Raw genomic sequence first — 18,604 nt, 5'->3', positions numbered from 1 at the left:
AAATAAGGAAACCCACTTGTGCTGCCGAGATGCTGATTTTGTTTTAAGTGCTTGATATGTTCTGGATGTGGGGGTAAAAATTGCACATCAGGAGTCTCCCCATGAATGTGCAGAATCTGTGGTTTGAGCAGTTTAGTGATTAGAAAAGGTTTGTTATACCAGAAGTCCATGTCTTTCAGGAGTATGGTTAAAGCTTCTCCAGTTATAGTGATTTCTTCCAGGGAGCTTTGAGCTCTGGCTTCCTCATGGGAGTCCTCTGCAAAGTCTTCTGGAATTTGTCCCAAACAGCACAGAATGTGGAGAATTTGTCAGAAAGCGCCATGTATAAATTCAGTGAACAACAGGAAATGTGAACAGCAGAAGAAACATGGCTGAGATGAAGTTTTAGTAGTTTTTAAGACCTCTTTAGCTTTTAAAGGCTGCATTTTATCAGGACAGTAAGTTCTAGGAAACGCCGTGTTCTGCAGGAGAGAAACATACTGGTCTTTGAAAGTCTACCTGCCTATTTCAGTGGAAATATTTTGGTTAACTTTAAAATCGGGTGTTTCATGAAGAAAACAATGGTGAACTTCCCAGGAGCTCCCTCCTCTTGGTGCAGAAGTAGAGGAAATCCAGTCCCTGCTGGGATTGCTGCTGTCATCAGTGCTGGTTTGATCTCCCTGTTTTCCCTCTCCAGTCACCTGGGCCTGTAGCTCTGTTGGGTGCAGGTTCTGCCTCCTGTGGGGGTCTGGCCGTGGTGGGACAGGGCCCTGTCCCAGGCTGCAGCAGGATGTGGGCTGTGGGTGTCCCTGCAGAGCCGGGGCAGCACCGTGCGTCGGGGCCGCTCCACGGGGATGGGATGGGGAAAATAACACTCTGTGTTCGGCCTGAGCACGCTCCTTCCCAGAGGACAGAGCTGCATTGTTGGGACAAAGAAATGTGAAAATACTAAAAGCATTCAAACTATTTTCTTTTTATTTGGGAGTCTTTTGTGGAGCTCTGCATAGCAGCCAGCCCAGTGTGTAGAGCCACTGGCAAAATTCAAAGATGAGCTGGGAGTAGAAGGAAAACCATAAGCTTTTTGGGTTTTTTTGCCACTTACAGGGAAGGGTTCTTATATTTTTATAGGGGACATTATCCGTGTCAGGCTAAGGTGCCTGGATATGTGTTGACTGATCTATTTAAAAGGAAGAAACATTTTTAGTCAGTCTGGTTTCAGGTGGTTTATGGTACATACTTTATTGCAGTGACTAATACTTTGGTTTTAAAAGTTGAGCTTTCTTGTATTGTCAGCTTAGCTGCAAGTATCTGGGTCTTCAATACCTCTCCAACAAAGCCAGAAAGGATCAGATTTCCTGCTATTCATATTCCAGCAGTTGAAGGAAATATGGGTTAATGGGAAGAGGTTTCATAGCAGAAAGGACATGTTATGTTTGTTCTTTTATAAGCTGTCAATGGAAAAAATAGCAGTGTTACATATTTAAAAAACTCTTTTGTAGGTCATCTGCAAGGAAGAATTATGTATTTGTTGTTGAAAACAACTTTGAGTTGTGGAGGGTTTCTTTTTTCTTTTTTAGTAAGATGGTATAGTGTGTGTTTTGGTTTTTCTGGATCATTTGTTTTCCTGTGGGTTTTTTTGTGGTTGTTTGTTTGGGGGGTTTTGATGGTTGGTTGGTTGGGGTTTTGTTTGGTTGGTTTTGTATTTGTAATTTAAAAAAAAATATTGATTTGACATTCTACTTGTACCAGGGCCACCAAGAAATATCAACCCAAGACAATGATTTATGTTCAGGATGTTCACATCAACCAAGCTATTAAATTACTGGGATATTATCAATTGGAAGCTTCATTAACCTGGAGCAGAAGCCATTAAAATTTCCTGGGCAAACAGCAGTCCATGTTCTTGGAACAAGGGTCATACCCTGAACAATTGCTAGTCAGATTTCCCTGTATTGTGAAACATCTTAAGAGATGGTCGTAACCCAGATGAAAATGAGTCTTAAAAAAACTGAGTTGAGGCTGAAGTCTCTCAATGAGGATGCAGTACAGGAGGGATGGTTTTTGACTGTAAGAGTGAAGGTAGAGGTGCTCTCAAGGCTAACACTAGGTAAGAGTATTTTGAGTAAGACCTATAAGGACAGAGGTAGGAACAACACATCCATGTCCAAGTGCATAACGCAGCCCCAGCAGACAGTGCTGGCAGTGGGTGTAACATGGGAGACAACTGACAGAGCAGATTAGACAGTGGTATCTTCCTGAGCAGTCTGTAGTGTTAAAAGAATTTTAATCAAAGAGAAATACAAAAGCCAGCGTGCTTCCTGCTTTATCAAGAACTCTATTCCAAAGACAACATTAGTTTAGCTGTTTCTTCACTAGCAATGTTTGGGCTCATCATTTTGAGTTTAGGATCACAATATTTATTTTGAAAGGAAGGGGATGTTAATTTGGGAAGGACTGATGCAGAAGACAAAATAACCTGAAAACACTCAAACACAAGTGCTAGTTTCTGTGGTGGTCAACTGCCTCTGTTTGCGAGAAGGAGCACTTTCCTGCTTTCTGTCAGTGTGTTGTGCTTGAGCGTACCTTGAGAGCATTTGATCAATATACAGCACTCTGCCCACGTATGATGGTCTGGTGTAAGGTAATTTTGTAAACCTCTGGATAGGATCACTCTGAGCAAAGATTTGTCAGAGCTTGTGACTTCTAGGATAATCAATCAGTGAAGTCACTCAATATTTTGTTCTTAAAAGGAATAAATGTGAACAGTTTTGTGCCAGGCACTGACTGCCAGCCTCTTGCACATCATGAACCCAGAGCGTCCACGGAAACAGAACTCTGATTTTGTTCAAAATTTGCTCCAAAACTCACATGATCAACAATGTTTTCTTTTACCTGAATTTGTCTGCGTAGTCACTGCCTCTCTTCATAACTTGCATTCACGTCTTGGTTTGGTGTTCTGGAAGAAAGGTGCCTTCTCTAGAATGTCTTCACATCTTAGTTATGGCTCAGGGGAAATCTGCTTTCCTCTGCAGCCAGTTGTTGTGGCATTATTAGTTGTAGCTGTATAATGTAAGAGTTTACTTCGTGAATCATGTCATGCAAGTCTGATAGATGGGCTTGCTGAATTTCAGTACTGCTATCAGTGGGTTTCTTCGGCTTTTCTGGTTTTAGGGTTTTTGTAGATTCTGCAAGTTCCAAATACAGCTTCAAATTTTCAGTTACACTGTGGCTTTTGTTACTTTCATGGCAGAAGAGCATTGAGAAGCAAACAAAAAGAAAGCAAAGCATGCAGCTTTCCAGGGGAAGTACAACTGGAAATCACTGTGGACATGAAGCTCCTTCAGAAATTAAGAAGCGTGTTCGAAGATTATCTTTCACTTTTTTGCTGAGAGAAGAGCTGTCAAATTCAGTATATCCAAGCCACCTTAGTGAGTGTAAGGCCTCAGGTATGTTATTGAATTGACAAGCCTGTGTCAGCTAAGCTGCAGTAACCCATCATGTCCTGTGCTTGCTGCACACTTTAGGCTCATTGCAAGGTAGAAACAAAATCTTGAATCTTACATCCTGCCTCGCATATGCGGTGCCCAAGACGACTCACATTTGCAGGTACTGCTGCTGTGCACAGCAGCTGTGTGGGTCTGTGTTGACACTTTAATTAAGTTCAGTCACTGAATGGTAAAACTCAATCACCAAGACAGTTGCTGAAAAGTGAGAAGATGTTTTTTGTGGATTTGAACTTTGGTTGGTTTTTTGTGGTTTATTTTTTTTTCTAATATTTTAATAATATGAAAATGTGAGAAGGTGAAGTTTGGTAGCTCAAAAAACTTTACATGATAAGTAGAAATAATCAATTTGATTTACAGATGTGCAGCAAAACTGAAAACTGGCAAGTGAAATTCTGCTTGAAGAAAATTAAAGTGATTTCAACCACAGCCGTGTACCTTCCCAAGTTGTCATTGGGGAAAACAGAGCATTAAGACTAAAAGAAATGTGTTTTTTGGGGAGTGTGTATATTGTATACCAGTTAGACTTACATATCAAACACTTTGGTGATGTTCATGCCAGCAATATGGAGAAATGACAAACCAAGCCTACTTGGAAATGTTCCATTTTATCACTCTGCAGTTTTTAGGTTGCTTTATTGATAAACTTAATCCTTTATGCACACTGGGCATTTTGCCCTGATTGTGGTTTCTGCTGAGCCAGACCTATGCTGGATAGTGTGCTAAGTGTCTTTATTTTTTATTTTTTGTGTCATGACGGAAGAAGATCATGTTTTATATGCAGATTTCTAACAGATTAACCAATTCATTGCTTATTAAAAAAACAAGACTAGAAGTGTTTAAAGCCCTTGCTGCAGGTTGCAGGTCTGCTGAAGTTTGAGTTTGTTTTCCCCTTGCTTTCCCTTGTGACTGGAAGCAAATCCCAGTGACCATGAAGCAGCAGCCTTTGGTGAGCCCTCGGCTGCTCATGCCAGACCAATGTGCAGGCAGTCATCTTGGACTTGTCAGTTTTTCCCGTACCTGGAAAAATGGAAAGGAAAGGAGACAGGGCAGGATTTAATGCAGTTTTGCATGCCCTTTGGATGTAATTATTTAAAGTTCCATTCTATGTTTGGAAGTGGCGCTTAATCAGTACTAACAGATTAAAGTGAGGCTTTGGATCATCACATGAGTAGCTGGAATAGACAAACTGTTTAGTGTCTCCTAGAGAGACTAGGTTATAAATACTGAGAAGTCCTTTTCTAACTAGACATCATTTAACCATCTATGCAAATCTGGTCTAGTAGCAATCTGGCAGGCAGCAGCTGCATTTCTCTCATTGTTACTGTGGGAGAGTTAGCTTGATGCAGCAGTGATCGCGAGAATGCCCTTGGAAAATGTCCTTGGTGTTGATACGTCCTAAAGGGTAACCTGCCCATCCATGCAGCCGTTCCCTCTCCAGTATGGTCCCTGGGGACATCTGCTGGGTGATAGCTGCTCTGGCTGTGGACTGCCCTTGTTGGTACCCCAGTCCCAAAGTGCATCGTCTCAGCCTGCCATGGTCTTGCTCACAGTAGTGGTTTTGTGCTGAACTGGTTATAAGAAGTCCCATCAGTATGGTGAGTGAGTGCTGTGGGATGCAGGGATTTATGAACTAACCTTTCTCTCTCTCTCTCTTGCCCCCCCCCCACTTAAGTGCTAATGGAAACATTTTGAGTACTTCTGGAAACAGGTGTGGGGAAAGAAAGGGCTGTTTTTTTTCTGGTGATTAAAAATGGGACAAGAAACTGTGACTAGTTAAAAGCAAGCAAGTCCTGTGCAGAGCATCCTCTGAGGGAAATCTGCAAAAGGCAGATATAGTCAAAACTGGCTTTATTCCAATAGATGTGTGCAGAGGAGGGGAGCTCCAGCTCCATGAAGTGACTTTGAAGTCTAGGATCTTAAATTAGAAGGTAAATGTTAAATAATGTATTAGCTTAAAGTGCTTCTGGCCCAAATGGTACCTCGTACATTTAGGCTATTGCTGCATTTATAATCACATACAAGTTCATAATTTGTATATGCCAGCAGAATGTTCAGGTGGCTTTAGCCCTTGTCCTGGGCAGTAAGTGTGGGAGCAGTCTGGAAGGTTTCAGTTTCGGGATTAGTATGGATCAAGACCAGGGATCTGTGATTGGGGTCTTGCAGCTGTGCAGGAACTTACTAATCACCACAGAATTTAGCAGGAAGCCTTGTGCAAGAGGCCTCATATCACTGAGGTTATTGATCCAGGAGTGCCATTGGGATATTAAGCCTTCACTGGCTATACAAAGTTCTAGTCAATAAAGGCAAATCTTCTGGCTTTGAATTTTCAGTAATCTGTGTTCATTTTAAGGCTTTATGGTAGCAAGTCATTTAACTGTTCCACTTGCTTACTTAAGCAAAATTTTGTAAACTAATGAGCTGTGTAGATACTCTTACATCTTGTTGGTATGGACTGGTAAATTTAGAGGATAGAAATCTCATTACTAAATGTTTCCCTTTCTGGGAGTTCTGTGGAAATGTAGTGAAATTATGAATTCAAATTTAACTGTAACTGATTTCTGTATCTGGAAAAAATGAACATGCAGTTCACTTGAGAGGTCTTAAATATTTAATATCATATATTGCAGAAAAAGATGCAAAGATTCAATCGAGTATTTAAATAAAATTATTTCGAAACTCAGTTATTTTCTTCCCACTCCTTGCCAGGCTTTGATTTAATGGTTCTTCATCTTCAGTGAGACAGTGGAGGCTTCAATATTTCCTGCCGAGAGAGGAAGTTCATCTTAAGGTGTTTATAAGGTTGTCAGCAGCTGCAAAATGGACACAAAACCTGGGCTGGAATGGCTTATCAGAACATATTTTCAGCATTAATTGTCAGTAGTTGACTTTCCAAGATCTTTAGCCGAAGGCTTAGTGCTTTACCAGCTGAGAAGTTGTAGCTAATGTGGCCCATTTCAAACCTTCACTGCAGACTATCATCACGTTGTGTCATTTTATACTAAAGGTATCTTTCATTTGTCTGACAAATTAGATTTTAAAGTCCTTGGGTTTTAAGGGAATCATCTTTGTCCTGAAAGCAGTAGTAGGGCTTTTGAAAAAAGTTAGGGAGAAAGGTTTCTTTTCCTGAGAGAGAATACCTGTTTGTGGATCTAGAAGTTTTCTTGAGCACAGCAGATGAGGTCCCTTTCTCTTCCCTATTTTCCTTTCCTCTTCCGTACTTTATCACACTGTGTTTGCAGTGCGACCAAGATCCCTTTGCCTCAAGTACAAGGAAAACAGTACTTGTAAAACCGGGACCTTCTTGTAAAGGCTATATGACTAACTCTTGGGTGATGCAGTGCTTCCCAGACTGGAGGGAAACATCTCCAAGACAAGTCCTGTATCTGTCTCAGCTTGGGCACTAAGGATTCTATTTTCCCTGACTGAGAAAGTCACAGAAGCTAATTGTTTTGTGGGAGTGAGCTGCTGAAAGGGAAGGAGGATGGCATTTGTTGTTGATGGATTCAAATGCCATATAGAGAATAAGGTTTGCAGTTATAGGTGCAAAAGAGTCCCTGAAGAGCCATGTTTCTGGGAAACCTGTGCTTCAGTGAAGGAGTTAAACTGCTTGAACATCATCCTGCCTGCTGGCTGTCCTTGGGAACTGCATTGTGGGGCAGATGTTCTGTACTTGGGTAGAAAATACAGCTGGTTGGGATTTATCTAGGGAGGATTTCCTTCCTAATTCAGTTAGAAGAAAGCTGAGCTTGTTACATTTCAAGCAGATCAGGAGAATTACAAATTCTTTAGACTTTAGGAATAATGTTTTCTTTCTGAAGTTCTAAAAATGCATTGACTCATGTTTGGTGCAGTCGTGGTTGAACTCTGGAAGTGTTAGCTGATTTTGATGGGCTTTGGTTTTAGCTCACGCGCTCCATAGTTAGTTCCTAACACATTCATCTTTAGTTGAACTGGCCAAAAAAAACACACTAGAGAGTACAGGTTATTAATTTGAAAACTGTGACAAAGTTTGCAGTAATTATACTATTTTACAGTTGCAAGTGAGTAAAATTAATGTATATACTGTATCTTTCACAGGGATCCTGATAAATACCTATTTTATCTTTAGCTTGGATATGAAAAAGTATTTATAATGTATAACCACAGATTGAGTCAAGCACAAAAATTATGCAATAAACCTAAGAAGCTGTCATGCCTGTGAGTATCAAGAGTTAAGAAAATGAAAACCTAACACACACATCCCAGCATAAGCTGCTGGATGTAATACTTGATTAAAATTGGCTGCCAAGCAAGCACTTCTGCCTTAAGGTTTCAGTCAGCAATTGTTCCTTTGCTTCTCCACTTTCTTCCTTCTCCTCATATATGCACTTGTGTGTACACACTTCCTTTAGTTGTCATGCGTATATACATTGACTCCCAACCCTGCCCACTGGGAATGGCCAGGTCACTGTCTGGCCCTCGTGGGGCATGGGGCAGCCCTGTGCAGCGTCCCCCCAGGACTGTGCTGCTCCAGTGGGCAGCTCTCCATTTTAGCAACATCTGCTCCATCATCCTCTGCCACTTGTAATTCCCCTTCCCTTGGAGGGGAGTGCTGAAGCTGCATCTCCCATATGTAATGTCTGATTAATTTGTACATTTAGAAGAGATTCTTTGTGTGAAATTTTAGTCTTGCAAATGTTGGGAATGATGCAGTGGCAGAAGCCGATTTCCCAGCTGGCTTTTTGTAATTAGTATTTAGTGTAATCAGGATTTGTAAGCTTTTCAGACACCCCTTTGAGGACAGTCAGAGGTGGGAATTCTTCCCTGATGTAACTAACTTAAAGTTTTTGCTCTTTATATCTAGACTTGGAAGTGTGAAACAGTTCCAAATGTGTAGAGACAGAAGTTGTATTACAGGAGCCCTTGTGCACCAAATGATGCATTTGGCTCGGTCTAGCCCCCTTCTTAATAAGACCTGTTTTATACATGCAGTTTTACTTGAGTGTGTTTGCCCTGCATTTGTGTCAGTGTATGGAACTGGAAGGGCCCATCACCTGTGAGAGTCTCCTGGCTTGGTCTAGTGTTTTTGGTGGGTTTTGTCTGCATTTGATGCAGAAGAAGAGGTGAAATCATTTGGGCATAAGTCTTGAGTCTGATTTATTTTTTTCCCCCGTCTGTCGTGTTGGTCCCACAATGCCTCAGTGTCTGATCTGGTATTAGATGTGCTGATACCAAGTGCTTGCACATTACCTCCTTGTAATTTGATTCATACCACTTGCTTGGCTTTCCTGCTCTCCTGTCTTACCTGTCATCCTTCCCTTGAAGAACCTGATGGAGAGGGTTCGAAGCAGACCCTGATTTTGCGAGCCTTGCAGTTTGATTGTGCCCAAAATAAGAGAGGGAAAGGTGCTGATACTCCCAACTCATTTTCCGTTTGGTGAAGTGCTGTGTGCAGACACCAGGTTGGCCTTCTGGTTATCCATCTGAATCCCTAGGAAGCAGGACCTGTGCAAGTGTAAAACCTGTGTCCGAACAGATATTCCAAACCCAGGATCTTAATTAATGACTAGTTGCAGTACTGGATTAAATAAACAGACCGTATATTTCTTTTGCCACAGATTACTGAGGGTTCTGCTTTGCACTTGCTGTATTCAGAGCTCTGCTGCTATCACTCCGAGTGTACTCTCAGATTTTGTGTAGCTGTGCATGAAATGGAGCAATCCAGTTTCTGCTGCACAAGAGGCTGTGGCGGGATACGCCCTGATAGGGATTTGGTTGCAGCACCGGCACATGGGCCATGAGCACGTGCCTGCTCTTCCCACTTGCCATGCTGAGCAGTGGTTGTACCTGTATTCCAGGGGCTGTATGAGTAGTGCTCTCAAAAGGGAGGAAGGGAGTTCAGAAGTCCAAGCCATGAAGCTTTAGTAACAGCAGTGTCCTAAACTGACAGGACAAATTATAAATTGTACTTCACGGAAACCAGCAAACTGTGAATCCAATTTTTCTTTCAAACATGCCCACAGCACTGTGGGCTCTGGATCCCTTGCAACGCTGAGAAGGGCACATGGTGTGCACTGGCAGTGCCAGTGATGCCACATTCCCCCGGGTGCTTGGTCCAGCAGGTTAGTGCTGCTTAGTGCTGCTGTGGGGCTGTTCAGGGACAGCTGCCCTCTGCCCAGTCATGTCCTGTGGTGCCCAGCTGTGGTCCTGAGCCCTCTGGTCCTTGTGCTTCTTGACAACTTGGAGCCAAATCAAAGGTGTCCTGCTATGGTGCTGGCCCGGTTACCTTCCGATAATTGTAGCCCGCTTTTAGGCTCCTCTGCTGTTTCAGTGCCAGGGATTTGTCTTCGTCTAACAGTTGTTCTTGCGTTCTTCTTTTCCCAGTTTCCTTGACACTGGTTGTACTGTCCAGTTGTTGCTGTGAGGAGCCCTAACACTGGCTTGTCTTCCCATCAGTCAGATGTGCACCTTGAGTGTTTGAGTCATTCCCCATGTGAAAAATTCTGGGTGAGGGAGAAGGCAGGGAAGTCACCTTTTCTCCACAGTCTGAGCACCACTTTAGGGAACAGCACAGTAAGGGAGCGATCACAACTTGGAACTTGAATTTTCTGCTAGTTTCTCGCTCTCTCACTTACTATTTTGCATTACTTAATATTTGGCAGCATTCAGATTTTTCCACGTAAATGGATTTAGCCCCTGCTGTATTTTTTCCCAAAACCTTTTGGTTTTAAGGAGTCCTGGAAAGAGTTCTCATCTTGTTAAAGGGGTCATATGAGCCTCTAATCTCTGTAAGTTTTTAAGCTCCATCAAAGCTCATTTGCCCCCACCCCTTCAGTTGGTCCTCTTTCCAGTTTTACTGAGTAACTTCAGGAAAGAAATACTCTAGAATGTAAACAAGCTACAGGCTGCCCCTGGCTGCATCCCCTGTACTGAGAATACCTGTAGCAGGGAAGGGTGCTTAGTGTCCCATCCCTTCCCTGCCCTTCTCAGTGCTGGCTCAAGTTAGGAGACTTTGTTCTTGGCTGAGGCACTTGGAATGTCTGTGTTCCCCCACGTGGCTGAGGCTTGATGCCATCATCTGGCTCCAGCTGCAATGGCCACTGTCTCCTGCTGTGTGAGGCTGTCAGAGAAGGAAGGTGAGGGTGGCAAAGCTGCCAGAGTTCCTGCTGCAGTGAGAGCTGCACAGACTTGCTGCTGGATTGCAACGTGCCAGAGCTGTTTGAGTTTTGTTTGCATGGAAGAGTAGCTGTTGATGCTCTTTTTATGATGGTTTTATTTCTTCGTGGGTATAGAAGTCTCCTTTTAACAGCATGAGACACCAGTGCTCTGTTGCCATATGAACTCATTGAGGAAAGCATGGGTTCCTTTTGGATGAGTGAGACAGAGTCCTCTTAATGGAGGTGAAATTCAGCCTGGTAGGTTGGGTTTGGTTTTTTTGCTCTGTAGCCTTAAAACTTTTGAAGGCTCTCTGATTATATTAAGTAGACTAATGTGCATATTTTCATGGATTTTCATAGATCTGTGTATTGCTTTATATGGTGAAATGATCTATCTGAATAGTAGTAAAATTTATGTGAATATTCAGACTGGGTTGTACCCAATATAAACTGCTTCCTAAATAAGGCTAATGACATTCTTTCTGCACGAGCAATTTCACCATCCTTGCCTCTCATCCCTGTTAAGTCAGATCTGCTGTTGTTAACAGAAAAAATGTCTTGGGCATCTGGAGGTTTCTCTGTATAAATACTTATTTCTGAGAGAGAAATCTGCCATATGAATGTGAAACGTCTCCTTGAAAAGTGACTCTTTCTTTTTTTTTTTCCCCCCCTTAAATTTCTTGCTGTTGTGTTAGATTGTGATTCCAAATCCAGTGTGTTCCCTGAACTTGTACAAGAATAGAAATTATTCTGTTTCTGCATTTAGCCTGGATAGTGTTTTTTTAGTGGAGATTTCTCACTATATTCTTGCAGGAGGGTGGATGCCTCTTGGCCTGTTTCTTGCTCCCTGTTGCTCTGGGGTGCAGCAGATGAAGCCAGGCACACTCTGTAGTGTTGTGCAATGTGGTCAGTGCATTTGTGATGAGACTCTGCTGCATTCCCTGGACGAGTGGGTGATCACAAAGATGGGGCAGATGTGGGCTGGGATCCTCGTTTGGTACTGGTCAGTGACTAATACCAATGCTTCTGTTTAACAACCTTTTTTACAGCTTGAATTTTGTGTTGTTTGTTAGTGCACTTGGAATCAGAGAATCTCAATATCTAATACTCCCATAAGCTGATAAATTTTTAGAGACCCTTTTACCGTTTAACCCTGAAAATAGCCACATAAAATAGTAATGCAAATGTCAGTTGAATTAGATTTGAATTAGAAAAATGACTGGGATTTGCAGTTATTTTCACAGCAGTATGTTGCAGTTTGGAATCCATGATATTATGGTTCGTGGTGGTAGTTTCATTTTCATTCGTGTTCTTTGCACATCTTGGCCTTGGTTAACACAGTGCTGCTTCCCGGGCTGTTCCCGATGCTCAGACCCGCTGACAGCTGTGGCTCTGAGGCAGCCAGTGCTGGGGCAGGGTAGGACAGAGTGGGAGGGGGGCAGCGTTGCTGACAGCAGTGCTGGTACTGCTCCCTCAGTCAGTTCCACACTGCAGGGTCCGGGTGTACACCAGGCACCTGTTGGCAATGGGGAGATGGGGACTGCGGTTGAGCCAGGCGCAGAATTGCACCACAGACTGTTCTGAAATCCACCTTCCTCTTGCCTTTTTCCTCATCTATTGTCCTTCATGTCCTGTTCTCTGACATCACAGAAATGACCACAAAAATGCTTTTAGGGCTTTATCATTTAACATCTCCACACCAACATGGCTTGTCTCCTTCATGAATCAGACATTACCTCTCCTGCTCTGTGCAGTGTTTTCATTCTCAGTTCCTGTTCTAAATGGCCTGTACAATGTACTTGCCATTTCATCATAATGCTTTTTCAGAAGTGCCACCTGACATACCAATATAATTTGAGACAATGGGTTTTCAGCTGTTCTTCCTCTAATTTTGGTTCCTACAGAACACATTTTTGGGTTTTAATTGCTCTTACATCTCTCTTTTCCTAAGGAAAACTGAATTTTGCACATAGGAATATTTTCTTCCAGATTACCTGGGACTTGAGTCAGTCAGGAGTTTCTCTTCTGTTACATTGCTGAAGTTTATATTTTATGAATTAACGTTTCAGTGCAGAATTTCTTCACATTACCTGTGCATTACTGCAAGTGAAGAAAATTATTTAAGAAAAATGCAAACCTACCAAAGCCTAGCACTGTGATGTCTGTCAGAGCCTCAAAGAGTCATTGCCTCAAAGGGACAGACATTAATTAAAAAGGGAAAGTTCAGTCCTTGTATTGATGCTGGTGGCAGACATGCTGCAGGATTCATGCAGCAGGGAGCTCCTAAAAGGTTACTCCATTCCTGTCAGGTTTGGCAGTTCCTGGTATTTCAGCCTTGGGAGCACCTTGCATACTCTGAATTACAATGGTTCTGAAGATCCCAAACTCAGATTAAATATGGCTTGTCTTTGGATCATCTTGTCTCTGTCCTGGATGAGTGATAATACTTGCTACAAACGGGGAGTATCAGTGAGACAAAGAAGAGCAAGGGGAGAAGTAGCCATGGGTGAGGGTGGCTTTTTACAAAGGAGTCTGAAGGAGTGGGGCTAGGTAGCCTAAGGTGCTATGGGTCAGAGCTGTCAAACAGGGTGATGAGCCTTTGCTTTACCTCTTCTAAATATGATAGTAAAACACGTTTTCTTTGACAAAGAAGTTGAGGGTAGGGGATAAGAGGTTCTGAGGTTTCTTCTTGCCCCAGAGTAGTCTGTGGTTACAGTGCTGTGCTGGCTCTGTTGTGTACTGGAGTCCTTCTGTAACAATTACTTCTAATTAGAGCTTCAGCCTTCCAAGAGATCACGCTAATAATCTGAAAATTTTGTTCAGTGAATATTAAATAGCAGTGTTTCAGCACTGCTGTAATTAGAGCTTATAGTTTATAGGTGGATTTATGTCCTGCTGTGCATCTTTGAATCTCCAGTGTCAATTCTGCTTGACCTTTGCTCCCAGGTCTGTTATGTTGTGTTGCTGAGGAACAACTGTGTCACTTTGACTCTATTGATCTGCTCCTGATTTGGTTGTCTTTTATCCTGAACTATTTTTCTGGCTCAAAGGTATGGTTTTAAAAATAGTGTCAGGCATTGCACAGCGCCTGGGAAGCCCTGTAGCTTTAAATCCCGTGTCCTGGTCCTGCTCCGAGGCTGGAGCAGAGCTCCCCACCGAGGAGCGGTGCTCAGCCCGGGCCGGCACGCAGCCATGCTCGTCCGGCAGTGGCGCTCCGGCAGCACAGCCAGCGCTCCGGCCGGCCGATGGCCGCGGTGCTGCCCGGGCAGTGCCCAGCGCTGGGGCCGGGGCTGCCCATGGCTGCACGGTGATGTTTATGTGGTGCTGCTGTACCTGCGTGTGCTGTGAAAGGGACTTCTGCGAGCCCACGAAGGTGAGGAGCTTGTGGGGCATCACTGGAACAGTTGTAGCTGTCATGTTTGGCTGTTTTATTTAAATCTCCAGTAGAACTTGACCTCGTTTTGTGCATCAGCCTTGGAAGCGCTGCATTTTTCCTCAGGGCACTGCTGTTGAATTTCAGTGGTTGCTTTTTTTAATACAGCTTTTCTTTGCTTTTGAAGCTGGGAAGCATGAATAGGCTCTTGTCTGAGTGAGTGTTGCAATCCCTAAACAAGATCAAATGTGGTGCTGCTTATTGGGATTTTCTGTTTTGGTTGTTTTGGGGTTTGGTTTGTATGATACAGTGAGTGATGAAAGAGGTGGGAGATGCAGATGCAGCCCAGTGTCAGAGAGAAGTATTTGCATTGGTAGCTTTTTTAATGTGACCTCTTGTTTTGCTGCTTTTAGCTGTGTATTTTCAGGAAGTAGTAAACAAACTGCAGAACCATATTCTTCTCCAGGTAAAAAAAGAGTGAATGTGCTGCTTCCCATAGAGCCAGTGACCTTCAGAAATGATTAAGTATTTTTCTTCGGTTTCATTGGGCTGTGTAGCTCAGCACTGCCTTTTTTCAGTCTGAGTTAACAGTAAACGGTGTTTACTTCTAACAGTAAACAGGGGATCTTCCCCTCCTCCCCCATTTATTAAATACTGAAGAGAGACAGTGAGGTCTTTGATGCTCTGATCTGCAACGCAAAATAGAAGCTATTTCTCTTTGAATTGTTGCAGTTAGCTCTCCCATGCACTGTGGTCCAGTGTTTGAAGAAAAAAGAAATCTGGGGTCCAAACTGTTTTTTTGCCATAGCTGAAGGTTTACCTGGGGTCTGTTACAGTCTGCAGAAGACATGGTTGAGAGGTTGCATAATATTCCTGTTGTGTTTGAAACATGTATGTCTAATGCATTTATTTAATTAACTCACAGATTTTCCCAAAGGAAAATAGTATCTTCTATATGTGTACTTTGTTTCACTGCATTCATTAGTCTTCATAATAAAAGTGACACACAGGTGGTTCTCCGGAGAAATGCCTGTTGCTGAGTTGCAGAGGTACAGACTGTGGTGGTACAGAGCAGTAGGAAAGCCTGGGGGGTTACAGATGTTCCACATCCCGGGTTGATAGAACTGCATGCTTTGCATCTTGACACACCTAACATCAGGCTACTGCATCACCTCTTGAGAGCTGAAGAGAGGAGTAGTAAGCACAGAATACCATGTTCTGTGCTCTCTAGGCCAGGTCAGGGTAGCCTAAGCAGCTTTCCACCATGTGTTGAGGAGATGCTGCACTGAGGGCTGTCTCTAAATGGAGTTCTCAATGAGGATTCTTGGCTTTTGCAAGAATACTGAAAGCAGCATAGTGATTTCAGTATTTGCCTAATTCAGTGTTCCCTGTGGATTTCCAGACAGGTGCTCTGTTGCCTGACTCTGCTGGGTGTTCATCATCCCTTGAATGTGTCTTCCTCTCTGATGTCTCATTGCTCAGTGTTCTCTTCCAGGTTTCCGAAGACACCCGTGCCACGTGCCAGCAGCCCTGAGGAGGGCATGTTCATGGGCTGAAGGGACTGCCCTTGATCATAGTGCTTCTTGTTCTTGACAAGCTGAGTTTGCCACTTGGAGCAACCTTAGAGGTTTAGTTGGTGCTAATGCAGGAGCACTGGCAGCACTTGGGGCAAACATGCTGCTTTTGAACAAAGCAGGAGTCTGAAGCAGCTATACTGCGTACCTGTGACAACTGTGATCTTAGCTGGTACTACGTGTGTGTTGTACTAGAAGGGCTTCAAATAAGGAGACAAAATGTTAATAAATACTCTATGGGAATGACAAAGCAATATATTCACAGGAAGCATGAATCCTGTTGCTTTGAAATACTTAATATTGTATGAACTGTTGATTGGATAAACTTCAAGGAGGAATTTTGGTTATGGTCACATTCTGTGTTGTACCTGCAGAAAATACTGCAGCTAAAAATAAAGAAATGAAGTAAGTGTAGAAGTACAGTTGCTGGAGTCCTTTAGATTAAACACTTGGAGAGATGTGCATATTAAACCTCAGCAGAGAAGCATCCCCTGAAAAAAGGGAGAATCCTTGCTCTCGCACAGGGCTGTTCTGTGCAGAAGGATCACACAGAGGCATTTGTTCTTCCAGACTTCAGACCCAGTTTGTTCCAATGCTTTGCAAGTCAAAGTTAGCTTGCAACCATAAAATTAAACTCTGTTCTTTGCAAATTAATATGTATCATGCAATAATAATCTCTATTCATCAGATAGCAGCTTGAAGCAGAAAAAACCAAAACCGCTTTACTCTCTGGGAAGTGTTAACAGAAATTTTGTCTCTCAGGTAATGAGATGTGACTCAAACACTGGGGAAAACAGGGTGAGATAAATCAGAACCAAACAAAAACCATACATCATTTTACGTAGTCACTTTCTCATACAAGCTTGTATAAACTTGTTTCTTAATCCGCCCTCTTCTGCTGGTTCCTATACTTAACTTTTGCTCAGCTTTACCTCATTTCCCATCCTTATTGTTGTAACTTCTGGCCTGATTGGCACACCCCCCTTGATTAGAAATCAGAAGCTGCTAAAATAAACATCCATGGATGTTATTTTGGCCATATCTTTTGCTGTGTCATCCCTTATCACCTCCTACGAGCTCTTGTGTATAATTCAGTTCTTTCCTATTTTTCCAATCAGATTGTTGTATCCATTCCCTTGAACTTGCCTCACCCTCAGTGTTGCCCTGTTTATTCAATCAACACCAATGATTTTGTGCTTGACTCTGTAGCTTTAGGAAACCATTACTGAATTGGGTCATCAAGCCATACTTTTTTTGTGCTCAAAAATATCTTTTCTCAAGATTTCAGAAGTTTGAGGTCAAGAAGGTGGTGTCTTTGGCAGCAATTCTGTTTCTAAAAGGAATTAAAGGGGCTGTAGACAACCTCTTAAGGGGGATGTTACACTGCATCGTGTCTGTCTGTTCTGTCTCCGGGATGTCAATAAGTACTTGTGGGCCAAGCTGGTGCCTGGTCCTGCATGTCCCATTCCTGCTTGAGGGAATAGCTTGTGCAGTGTTCCTTGCCTCTGGGCTGGTAGGCAGCAGAGATGCACGTGTCTGAACCACAGGTGGGAAAGGTGGAGGTCAGCTTTGTAGCTTCAGCTACCTCTTAACCAGGTAGTAAGTGAAACATTTGCTTCCCAAGAGGCAGCGGGCCCTGGGCAGGTGGAGTCAAGCAGGGGGAACATGTGGAGCCCACTGGGCTCCCCTGCGCTGACAGCAAGATGCTGTGGGGGAAGCATCTGTGACCAGCAATTGGCCTGCACTCACAAGAATTTGCTGGAGCTCCCCTGTGGGATGTGTAGTGTTGGTTATTACAGAAGCTGTCTCTGGTACAGCAAGTATGGTACAGCAGCAGGATCTTCCATCATTGCCCCCGACACCAGTGAGGGCTGCAGCTGAATACTGGTCTACTTTGGGAAGAATTTCTGCTGCTAACAGCTCTGAGGAAAAGACAGCTGGCTGCTTTAAAGCTAAACTGTTTCTGGCACTTGATGTGGCACATGTAGTCACACCTCCATTTCATATCGAGTTAGGTACAAGGCCATGGGCAAGTCACCCTGCAGCTGGCTTTACCAAATCTCAAATTGTGGTTGAGGGTTTGTTTGTGTGCTTTGTGCCATTGCTTGGGGGATGCTGCTCTTGGCCCCAGTGCCAAGTGAAGCAGTCCCAGGTCACCTTTCCCTCCGGTGGGTGTTTCTGCTGTCCACTGTTCAGAGTGGCTTGGGCCTGATGGTGAACCACATTTGGGAAGGTAGTAAGAACATCCCCAAGCACCTTATCATTTGGTTCCCACTGAGCTCTCACCTTGGCTCCAGAGGCAGCTGCTGTCTCCAGGCTGTGCCCGTACAGGGTTAGGCAGGGAGCTGCTTGGCTTGGATGCCCCAAAATAAGGGAAATGCCCAACTGCATGCAGATGTGTGAAATGTTGCTGCTTTGTGGTTGCCCACAGCCCTTCTGTCCAGGGCAGGGACCTGCCCTCTCCCCTCTCTGCAGAGCAGGGCCTATGGGGCTCTGGGTTGGCAGATGTACCATCAGCGCACTTGAGTTGCAGCAATCATCACTCATGACTGTTTAACTACCATGAGTAAGGTGTAAAGCCATTTCCTCTTGGTGTTACAGTGTTGGTTCCCTGCTCAAGCTGTTGTGTGAGGCAGGCAAAGGTATTGTACTGGAATTTTTTCTTGGATATTTTTCAGAGTAATTTTTCATTTTTTGTTTTCTCACTAGTTTTTTTTTTTCCCCATAGCCAGGGTGATCTTCCCACCATTTTGAGGGTTGACCATAGGCAAAGGCTGTATAACTTTCAGAAATCCCCGTTATAATCTAAACAATGAGCTGTGCTGTGAAAAACACACAGCAAGACTTCCTTGAACTGTCCATCTGTTTGTGTGCTTTCCTTAGCCAGGTTTGATTTGGATTTAGATTTAGGAGCACGCTAGAGACAGCTCAGAACAGTTGCTGTCAAGGATGACCATAGGTTTCTGTGGGTGAGTAGCTGGAGCCTGTTAAAAAGCAAAGCTGCTGCAGCTTCCAAGATTCAATTGGTTAGTACAG

At 43.4% G+C, this 18,604-nt stretch overlaps 1 protein-coding gene across 7 annotated transcripts in view; it reads left to right on the top strand.

Annotated features, from left to right (window-relative positions):
• Positions 1-18,604, top strand: part of TMCC1 (transmembrane and coiled-coil domain family 1) — an 80,962-nt gene that overhangs the window by 42,761 nt on the left and 19,597 nt on the right. Inside the window, exon 1 of one of the 7 annotated variants that reach the window (XM_010390295.4) lies at positions 13,837-13,994. The exons of the other annotated variants lie outside the window; for them this stretch is intronic. Within the exon in view, the coding sequence (XP_010388597.2) occupies positions 13,932-13,994 (63 nt within the window). The 5' untranslated portion in view covers positions 13,837-13,931. Of the gene's footprint in view, positions 1-13,836; positions 13,995-18,604 lie in introns of those variants that run through there. 7 annotated transcript variants of the gene reach the window in all.

Source organism: Corvus cornix, chromosome 12, assembly GCF_000738735.6.
Source record: "Corvus cornix cornix isolate S_Up_H32 chromosome 12, ASM73873v5, whole genome shotgun sequence".
Classification (NCBI taxonomy): Eukaryota; Metazoa; Chordata; class Aves; order Passeriformes; family Corvidae; genus Corvus; species Corvus cornix.
The sequence above is the reverse complement of the archived record's forward strand: the minus strand, read 5'-3'. Positions and strand labels throughout refer to the sequence as shown.